The sequence below is a fragment of the Galeopterus variegatus genome, unplaced genomic scaffold (assembly GCF_000696425.1).
Source record: "Galeopterus variegatus unplaced genomic scaffold, G_variegatus-3.0.2 Scaffold1559, whole genome shotgun sequence".
In the NCBI taxonomy this organism is placed as follows: Eukaryota; Metazoa; Chordata; class Mammalia; order Dermoptera; family Cynocephalidae; genus Galeopterus; species Galeopterus variegatus.
This window is the reverse complement of record NW_007727670.1, coordinates 155,138-165,669: the sequence shown is the minus strand read 5'-3', so window position 1 is coordinate 165,669 and position 10,532 is coordinate 155,138. Positions and strand designations below refer to the sequence as shown.

Sequence of the window (10,532 nt, the reverse complement as noted above, 5' to 3'; positions counted from 1 at the left end):
GTCTGTGAGCTCCAGACCCTAGCCCGAACTCTACAATTGTTAAAACACACATTCCTGTGCTTCACCCTAGAGACTCTGATTTAGTATGTCTATAGTGGGGCCTGAGAATTAGCAGATCCAGATGCTCCCAGTACACCAGCCAGATTCTGAATAGCACAGATTTAAATTGTGTTTCATCATTGAAAAAGACTGGTCAGAGCCCTGACCATCTATCTGCACCCTGGAGAGAAGAGATTCAGAACTAAGCATTTCTATTAACTGTTACAGTATGGGCTAATTCATGAAGAAGGGCAGAATGAGTGCTTGTATTTCCGGAAGGAGAAACACTAAAAGGGACTTGGTGTTATTAGAGAATTACCTAATTATTGAGGAGGGGGGAAAAAAAACATGAAGCCTCTTCCATGGGCGACAAGCCTCAGATTAAACCTTTCCTCCTAGGGAGTCCCTAGGTGAGAGGGAAAGAGGATAGCAACTTCCAAACTTCACCTGAGATTCACTTATATTATTGCACATATTTGTTTATTGTAATTTGTTCTATTGGTTACCATTGAGCTCTTTTACCTGCCCATAATCCTGCCAACTGGGGCAATTGTCATGCTAGGGCTGGGTCTGGGGCTCACAGACCCCTCAAGCCCCTTCAAAGGCTGGGTCACCAGACCCCTCACAGGCAGGTCTATGAGCTAGGTGACTGGCCAAAAGTTCCTTGGAGCTGTAGGTTTGAGAGCATGGCTGCATGTGGCAGATGCCTGAGACAGTCAAAAACACCAGCCAAGTCGCAGGCTGCACATGTACACTAACCCCACCCACACACAACTTATTTACAAAGATTGCACCGCACCACCCCCAACTGGGCCTAAGGCAAGGGGACCTGGTTAAATTATTCTACTTTCCCAACAGTTACATTGGTGATAGTGAAGTTCTTTTTATTAAATATGGGGTTAAATAAGATATATTTTTAAGAAAATCTCCCCCACCACTCTGGGAAAATGGAGTAGTCCACTGGCTGTCCCTGTGGTCTGTGATCAGCTCAGCTAGTGTCTCCGTGTGTGGCTCGCTGGCTGTGCATGGCTGAAAGTGTGCATTAGGGGAAGGAGGGCAAGGGCCTGTGAATTATGGTAAAGTGAAGACAATTTTCTTATTTGAAGAGTGGACTTCTCCTAGCAGAAATTTTTTTAAATGTAAGTAATGAAAAAATTAACAAAGAAATCATATTCACATTAAGACACTATAACAAACCAGTTTTATTTTTACATTTTATATTGGTGACCATATAAAGTAAGTGGATTTCAATGAATAGTTTTCTAAAAATAAAGAACTAAATATAAATATCATGGGGGGGAATATTGGTCAGCTATATGGTGGTTTTAATTTGAAATGTGAAAATAGTCTGTGACAAATCCCGGCCTATCCTGTGATGTGGATGTACTGAAAGCCATGAACTTTAGAAATGGGCGAACCTGAATTTCTGTCCTGTCCTGACTCTTGGAGGCTGTGGCCAGCACACCTCTCTAAACTTCAAGTCCCTTAGTTGATAACTAGGAATAAAACTGCTTACCTCATAGGGATGGGGTAAGGGTTATATGGGGGGACAAGTGAAAGGCACAGAGTCTTTATAAGAAACAGATGTAGTAAGTGTGATGTAGTAGATGCTTGATGTACATGTTTTTTAGAAACAACTGGAGCAAACTTCCCCAGGCCCCACCACCCCACAGCCTTCTGTGTGGTCTCTTACCCTCATCAATGTGTCATCTCATTTTTTACCACTTCGCTGAGCTCCTTGGAGGTGGGACCTAGTCTGTTAGCCCATCCCTTCCCCATCCAGTGTCTTACACAGTGTGTGTTAGTAAATGATGAATATTTGTTGATCGTATGAAATGCAAGTAGAGGTCATAATAGTAGTCCTCAACCCAGGTCGCACATGACAATTACCTGGGAGTTACCTGAGATACATTCCAGAGACTCTGATTTAATTAATCTAAGGCAGTGTTTCTTAGCCTTTGGGGCACATTCAAATTGTGTGAGGTAATTTAAAATTCCACAAGCTCAGGCCCCATTCATGATCAATTACATCAGAATCTATGGGGCTGGGACCCAGGCATCAGTATTTTTAACGTGCTCTCCCAGATGACTCCATTGTGTAGCTGAACTGGGCATCGCTGGGCTAAATGAGGAGATAATTTATGTACACATGGAGTGGGTTATTAATGTGTTTTTAGATGGAGAAAAAAATAAAATTAGGAGGGGGGTGAGTCATTTTTTTGTTTATGGCTAATAAAATTTTATTTTTGTCCTTTCCAACTTCGTTGATTTCATTTAATTGCCAAGCACAGAGTGCTGCTCTCTTCTAAGTCCACTTCTCTATCTTTTTGGCTTTTTGCTATAGCTATGGGGTGACTATGCTGGATTGTTCCCTCAAAATGTATGTCCACTCAGAGCCTGTGAATGTGACCTTATTTGGAAATAGGGTGTTTGCAGACATAATGAAGTTAAGACGAGGTCATTCTCAATTACGATGGACTCTAATCCAGTGACTGATGTTCTTATAAAAAGAGAACACACACATTTGCACATACACACAAAGGAAAACTCCATATGAAGACAGAGACAGGTGTCAGAGTAATATGTCTAAAAGCCAAGGAACGTCAGGGATGGCCAGCAACGTTAAGAAACTATGAGAGAGTCATAGAATAGATTCTCCCTCAGACCCTCGAGGAGGAACTAACCTTGACGACATCTTGATTTTAGACTTCTCACCTTCATAACTATGAGACAACGTATTTCTGTTTCTTTAAGCCACCTAGTTGGTATAATTCATTAGGGAAGCCCTAAGTGACTTAATTGAAACCTGTAGCCTCTTAGTATATTGTCCATTAAGAAGATTAGAGTCATATTTCTGAAATCATTCCTTTATTTTTCACACACGTAGCTATTTGCTGAACTTTCTCGAACTACAAGTCTATGTTTCCATACAATGGAATGTGAAAAATTCATGTCTTTTTCAGAAGGCTAACCTGGAAATTAACAAATGTATTTCATATTTAAACTTTTGCAGAAGGCTCAGATCACTAAAGCAAAGCTTCTAAAGATAAAAAATAGATGTGCATGCTTGTCACTCTTGGGCCCATCCACATGTGTGCCCTAGGGTATCCCTGAACTCTGTGAACTCCTGAAAGAAAGTCTTCTTTTCCAATCTTCTGAGATGCTGCAGATCAGGAATTTTTGCAGTTGCATATGATTAGAAACTTCATTCATCCAGTGAGAGAACATTAGTATTGCAACGCAGAAGGAGATGTTCTCTGTCAGGAAGAAATCAACTCTAAAAAAAAAGAAGGGGGTGGTGATGGAAAATTCTTTGTTAGTTCCTATGGGTTGAATTGTATAATGCCACCCCCCCCAAAAAAAAATGCTGAATTTCTAACCTCCAGTACCTCAGAGTATAACTGCATTTGGAGATAGGGGATTTAAAGGGTGATTGAGGTAAATGGGGTTGTTAGGGTGAACCTAATTCAATATGACTGGTGTCCTTATAAGAAGAGGAGATTAGGACACAGAGGAATGACAGAGAGAAAGCAGCCATCCACAAGCCAAGAAGAGAGGCCTCAGAAGAGACCAAACCTGCTGATACCTTGATCTGGGACTTGCAGCCTCCAAAATTGTGAGAAAATATATTTCTGTTCTTTTAGCCCACCTAGTCTATGGCACTTTGCTATGGCAGCCCTAGCAAGCCAATACAGTGGTCATATTCAACTTCTCTGCAAGGTCAAGACATTGTTTTAAGCTTTAACAGACTGTATGTATCTGTATGTAAACTGTGCATCTGTTTGTATAAATACGCATGGATGGATGTCTGAATGGATGGATACTCCTCTAAGTGTTAACATTACATATCTCTGGATGGTGGGATGATGGGTGGGGTTTTTTCCTTCTCTGTACTTTCCTGTTGTACTGGATTTTTAAAAAATGATTTGTGTGTACCATTTGTGCAATGGCAAATAAAAAAAATCTGCTTTCAAAAGAAAAAAGAGACAAGGATTTCTCCTTGATAGTAATGATCTATTTCTGGCTGAAGTGGCCCCTTTTCTTCCCTGGGACAGGTCTACAGTATTACAAGCAGGAGACCTCCAGCTCAAAGCAGAAAACACTAAACCAACCCGCGTATGATACAGTACTTCCTGCTGTCCTGTGACTTTTAGAAAAAAGCAAATTTGTTTTATGCTATTAGTTATCAAGATGATATTTATCAGAAATTATTTTTCCTATTTTTGTTACATAAATAATATGAAAAACCTCAGAAACTCTCTTTTTAAGCTCAAAGTGCAGAAATAATCCCAAAGTTCCATGTAATTAATGCCTTTCTGGCGTGTAAAATGCATAGAAGGCACTGCCTTTAAGGATAGACCTCAGTAATAAAGTTTGTTCTCACAAGAGAAAAAGTTTAAAAGTGGTATTTGGAGTCGATTCAATCTGTCAGTATTAATCTGTTTTTCTCTTCTGCAGTGAAGAAAATGAAGGTTTTGAGAGCTGCGGGAAAGACTCTGAAGATTGTTGATGCAAAGCTTGCTCACTGCACGACACCCCCCACCCCAGCTCTGCTATAGGAGAGGGAACTGAGAACAGGATGGGATGAGGTGGCCCCTCCGCCATGACACAGCAGCTCCTCAGCAAAGCTGGAGCCTGAACCAGGTCTCCAGGTACCCTGAGGGTTGTGTTTCCTTGTCCAAGCTCCAGAAAATCCCTTTCTTCCATATCCCCACTTCCTATCAGATCTAAGAGGGAGTCCCACATCTCCCCCAGCCCCCAGCCCCTGCACTAAGTGCCTGGTGATTGTGAACACTGGGAAGAACGCCAGGTAGGAAATACACATGCAATTGTGGCAAAAATTCAAGTGTACACAGGTTACCTCTTGCATCTCTACCCTGGCTTCAGAGAGCTGCAGCAAAGACTTGGTTCAGTAGGAAGTCTCCAACCAGAATTCTTAAGGCATCAGTGTAGCATGGAGTTGGTCCCATCCCACAGGGACTCTCAACCCTGGCTGCACACTCAAATCACCTGGCAGAGATTTTTTAAAGTACACCTCGCTGGGCTCCCACTGTGGAGACACTGATAAAATGGGCTGTGGTGGGGCATGGGCATCAACATTTTCAAAAGCTCCCCAGGTGATTCTTGTGTGTCACCAGGATTAAGAGCCACTGCTAATGTCCTCAGCCGACCTCATCTACTATACTCTGCAACAGAGATCCTCAAATCCACCCCAAAATCACTGAGGCTCTGATGCAGTCACAGCAATTGTGAAAAGTGGTAAATTCCCCTTAACTAGTCTCTATATAAGAATAAAGGCAGGTGAGTTACCTGCAGGGAGTCCTTCACGCTTTCACCCATCGGAAGAGGCTGAAGACATAGGCACACAAGGCCTGGAAGGGCTCCCAACAGAGTTGTCGGGCCATCTTCTCTGCTTCCTCATCCCCTTCTGGCCTGGGTCCATGCTGGATAGCGTTGACCATGGGTTGGGTGGTGGGTTTGGCATTTCCTAGCTGCATTGCTTCTGTGGGTTTTACAGGGGCCCCGGGCCCAGGCGATAGCTTCCCAGTCTTGGCAGTCTTGGAGAGCTGGGTGGGAGCTGAGCTGTCCTGGGGGCTGGAGGCCACTTGCTGCATGTGTGCCTGTGGCCCAGCCTTCTGGCACACGGATGGCTTCAGCACTGGGGCCCCCCAACACGCATGGACCAGGTGCCTCAGTTCCTGCAGGGTTTGGTTCCAGTAAGACTCAGGGTTGGCGGTGAAGGCCGGGCACACACCAGGCTGTCCTCTGTACTCACACCAGTACGCCTGGCTTTGGTTATGGCAGTCGACACGGAGCTGGACTGCCCCAGCACCTTGCCCCAAGCTGCTGGGGTACATAATGCAGGAATCTCCCCCACGTGTCTGGAAATGGAATTCCTCCCTGGCACGTCCTTGCTTTTCCCTGGAGATCTGTCCCCAAGCCCCCAGGCAGGACAAAGCGACCATCAGGAGGCAGGGAATGAACTTCATGGTGATGCTGCAATAAACCTGCCTGCAACCCTGCACCAGGAGAGGAAACCCAAGTGGGACAAGATGCCCTTTATAGGGGGATGCACAAGAGACTCTTTGTCTGCAAGGGTGGGCAGGGCGTTCTGCAGCAAAAAAGAAAACACACACACAGACCTCAGACATGGAGCATTTGGCTAGAATGAAGCAGCCACCAGGGGACTGCCTCCCACAGGCAAAGGGAGCAGCTTTTTTGAGTGCGTTAGAGAGCTCAGCCACAGGTCCTGCCGTGGTGACACAAGGCGCTACACACAGCGTGGGCCTGAAGGGTTTGCATTTCCCAACAGTAGGGAGCTTGCTCTATAATCGGCCTTTGTACCGGGGAACAGCCTTCTTTGTCAGCATTTGGTATATGCCATGGTGTGGCAGAGGAGTTCTGGAGAAGGAGAGGTTTGCAGCTCATTCTGGGGAAGTCCCAGGGCTTTCTCCTGCCTCTTGGGGTCCCCATCTTGGGCTGTCATGGGTTTGTTAAGCCGAAAGATGCCAGGGTCTTGTGAGCCCAAGTCTTGTGAGACAGTTTGGCAAATGCAAAAAAAAGGACGCCAAGGTTAAAAAAAGAGTGGTTTGAAAGTATGTGCTAGGTACACAAGGGACACAGAGAGCCCCACACCTATGAGGCTGAGCCTGGCTGCTTCCAAGGGGCTGTCCTGCTGTCACCGTGGCCGCAGTGCCCATCACCAACTGAATGATGCTCAGTAAAGTATGCCAAATACAAGCTTACACTGTGATTTAAGGTCTATTTCAGATCATGGATTCTACTTTAAGTTCAATCGAAATAACACCGAATTTTAATAATATCACAGAAAACCACAATTTTAAGTGTTGTTATTGTACTAAAAATAAGTGAAGGAAATTGAAAATAACTTTTGATTCTGTGTCAAGACTCATATACTGGTACAGTCATAAATGTCTTTCCTGGACCCTTTCAGAGGACACTGTGGGCGGACTGAAGGTGACAATGTACTGTTGGGGTTAGTGTTGGGGTTGGCAATACTGGTGTCCAGGCTGAGTCTTGCAATCCCCTCACAGGGGACATTGGTGCCCTGCATAGCCTGCCTTCCACCTGGATGGCCTGAGCCCTGAGAAGACTCAGGGGGCTGGAATGAAGCCAGGCGGGGCGTCAGTGGTGTGGCAGGGCTCTCAGAAAAGGCCACTGCCCCAGCCCGGTAGGGAGCAGAGAAAGCTTCCGAGAGGTGGTACCAAGTGTACAAGACAAGCTACTCAGCTCCTCAGGTTAAAAGAGAGGTAGAGGGCAGGTTTTTTTTTTTTTTTTTTTTTTAATTATTTATTTATTTTTAAATTTTTTATTTTATCAATATACAATGTAGTTGTTTTTCATGACCCTTTACCAATTCCTCTTCTCCCCTCTTTCCCCCCTCCCCCCCATCAACATCATATCTGTTCACTTGTCTTAACAAGTTCAAGGAATTGTTGTGATTGTTGTGTCTTCTTCCCTGCACCTCCCCCCTACCATGTTTGTATATTTATTTATTTTTAGCTCCCACAAATAAGTGAGAACATGTGGTGTTTCTCTTTCTGTGCCTGATTTGTTTCACTTAATAAATTTTCTCCAAGTCCATCCATGTTGTTGTGAATGGCAGTATTTCATTCTTTTTTATAGCGGAGAAGTATTCCATTGTGTAGATATACCACAGTTTCCTTATCCACTCATCTGATGATGGACATTTGGACTGGTTCCAACTCTTCACTATTGTAAATAGAGCTGCAATAAACATGGGAGTACAGGTATCCCTTCGGCATGATGATTTCCATTCCTCTGGGTATATTCCCAGCAGTGGGATAGCTGGGTCATATGGTAGATCTATCTGTAATTTTTTGAGGAACCTCCATACTATTTTCCATAAAGGCTGCACCATTTTGCAGTGAGGGCAGGTTCTTAAGGCAGATTGAAAAATGCCTGCAAAGGGGTATGTTCTCGAAGTGTGGGTTTATGGACTGCTGAGAGACAGGCTGGAGAGGTGACATCCAGGGTGGGGCTCCACAGCCCCTGCACTAACCAAGGCCCTTAGTGCCAATTCTGAGGGAAGAGCCTTGGCTTTTGTGTGCTTCAGACTCAAGAGCTCCTGGAGCGAATGTTCTCGAACCTGGCTTGCTGTGGCCAGAGGACAGGTGGAGCTCAGCTCCAACCCTACTTCCCCACCCACAGCAGTGTCCTGGGCAGCGACCCACCAGCCCAATCTCATCCAGCTGCCCTGAGGGTATGGCCAGTCTTCTCCAACTCCCTAATGAGTTTAACTTTACCCTGCAATGGGAACATATCAAAAGAAAGCCGTAATCACACTCTCCTCCCTTCTGCTTTTTGCAACAGGCCAAGCCTTGTGGCCTTTGCACTAGTTGTGCTCACTGCCTAGAAACCTCTTTTCCCTGATGACTGCATACCTGGCTCCTTCCTGCCACCTTGGCAGAAACCTTCCCTGACTATGCAATGTAAAGGAGCTTTTCCGTTATTCCACCACTGCATCCCACTTCAATCCTTTTAAAAGCAGTGATTTGTTTTCTTATTCACTTGTGCATCTTTAAGCAGGGAGTGACATTATCAGATATGCACTGTAGGGAACTTATGTGATTACAGTGTTGAGAAAGGATTGAAGATGGTTCCAGGCTGTACACAGGGAGGCTATGGGCAAGCTGGTGCAGTAACTGAGCGAGTTTTGTTCAAGTTGAGCTGCTGTAACAAAAGGCCCTCTCTCTCATTAACCCGTCTTCCGAGCTCATGCCAGGCAGTTCTTTGAACTAACACATGGCTTCTAAGGTTTGTCTGGTTGTTTCCATTTCCAGTGGAATGGGTCCATGATAAGCAGCTTTGTCTTAGCAGATCATTCACTCACTTGCCACTGGCCTAAGCCTAATCACTTGGCCACACCTGGCAGCAAAGGAGGCTGGGAATGTAGTCCCCACCAAGGTGGACATATGTCTAGCCAAAACTCAAGGGGCTGGAAGCCTGAAAAAAATGGGAAGAATGCCACACCAACCAAGGGACATTATGAAAATTGTAAGAAGACACTGGCAGTGAGGATGGAGAGGAGGGCTTGGTAGCCAGTGGTGAGAGGAAGGGAGAGAGAAGGCACATGTGGCTGAGTCGTCTGGCTCAAATAACTCAGGGAGGTGAAGCAGCTGAAGAAAGGCAGCCAGTGGGTGTGTGCGGGAAAGAATAGTGGCTTAGGGCAAGGGGCAGTAACAGTGGCTTGTGAGCCAAATCTGGCCGGCCAGTTCTTGTAAAATTTTTTGGAATACAGCAATGCCCATTCGCTTACATATTTTCTATGGCTGCTTTTGTGCTACAACAGAGTCGAGGAGACACAGACCATATGGCTCAGAAAGGCTGGCACATTAACTGTCTTACCCTTTACAGAGAAAGACTGCAGACCTCTGGTTTAAGGCACATCCGGGTGGAGACCTTCTGTGGACACATGGGTTTTTGGAGCTCTACTGTGCCTAGCACTTAAAGTCATGAGAACTGAGGGGGCAGGTGAAGCCAGGAGAGTGAATGAAATTGCCCAGGGAGGAAGCAGGGGTGGACTAGGAGAGAACCTGAGAAAAGTAAACTGATGGACAGGAGGGAAGGTGAGTGTAGGAAGGAGGCTGAGGACTGGAGAGCCAAGCCCCAGGAAGACACAGGAGAGGTCACCTTTGGGAGCCTCCAAAGAGGCAGTGGAAACAGAGAGGCGGTGGTCAATCAAGTCAAGTCATTGGTGACCCTGACAGGAGCCTTTCAAAGGAGTGGTGGTTGCAGAACCAACAGGAGGTGAGAAAGTGGAGATTAGAGATGGGTTGAGAATTCTTTCAAGGAAATTATTGTGAAGGGGAGGAAAAGAGAGAAAACACATTGACTGCCATGCGAGAGTGTTCTGTGGAGTTGAGAAAAGGCTTATTTTTTAGGAAAGATGAGACATTTAAGACCATATCCCACCCACCACTCATGTGTTTGGCAGTAGGAGATACTGAAAATTAAACAGACAAATGTTGCAAGAGTTAAGCTATGGAATATTAAATTCAGTTGGCTTGAATAATCTGAATTTTTTAGATGGGGAATATAAAAATCAGGTTTTCAAAAATGGCAAGTTGAGGGATGATTTCCTCCTGAAGAATTACACACTATATAGCCTAATTTGTCCAAGCAGCAAGACTCTCCTGTGTAGTTGAGCAAAAATTCATTTTGCACATGTACATTTAGAAGTCCATCAGATATGTAGTGGATATCAAGTGTGTCTATTGTGACTTGGACTGTTCTCTAAGAAATGCTGACTCCAGTTCTGAAAAACTGAGGACCTGAAAATAGAGCCTACTCTGAGGAAATAGGCTATTGATACTGACCATGTATTACTTCCGTATTATGTGCATTCTTAACGACGGGAAAGTGGTGGAATACACATGTAACATAAATCCAGATTTCGTCATATCAAATTTGACAGTCTCTGGGTCTACTCAAGGAAACAACATACAGAC

At 44.9% G+C, this 10,532-nt stretch overlaps 1 protein-coding gene across 1 annotated transcript; it reads right to left on the bottom strand.

Moving 5' to 3' along the window:
• Nucleotides 1-5,363: 5,363 nt before the first annotated feature.
• On the bottom strand, nt 5,364-6,029 carry FGFBP2 (fibroblast growth factor binding protein 2). Its single transcript, XM_008577664.1, has one exon. It carries the CDS (start codon nt 6,027-6,029, stop codon nt 5,364-5,366), a length of 666 nt encoding a protein of 221 aa, XP_008575886.1.
• Between the last annotated feature and the right edge of the window lie 4,503 nt (nt 6,030-10,532).

What these genes read in the sequence shown, in the direction of transcription:
- FGFBP2 (XM_008577664.1), bottom strand. Translation starts at nt 6,029, where the DNA reads ATGAAGTTCATTCCCTGCCTCCTGATGGTCGCTTTGTCCTGCCTGGGG.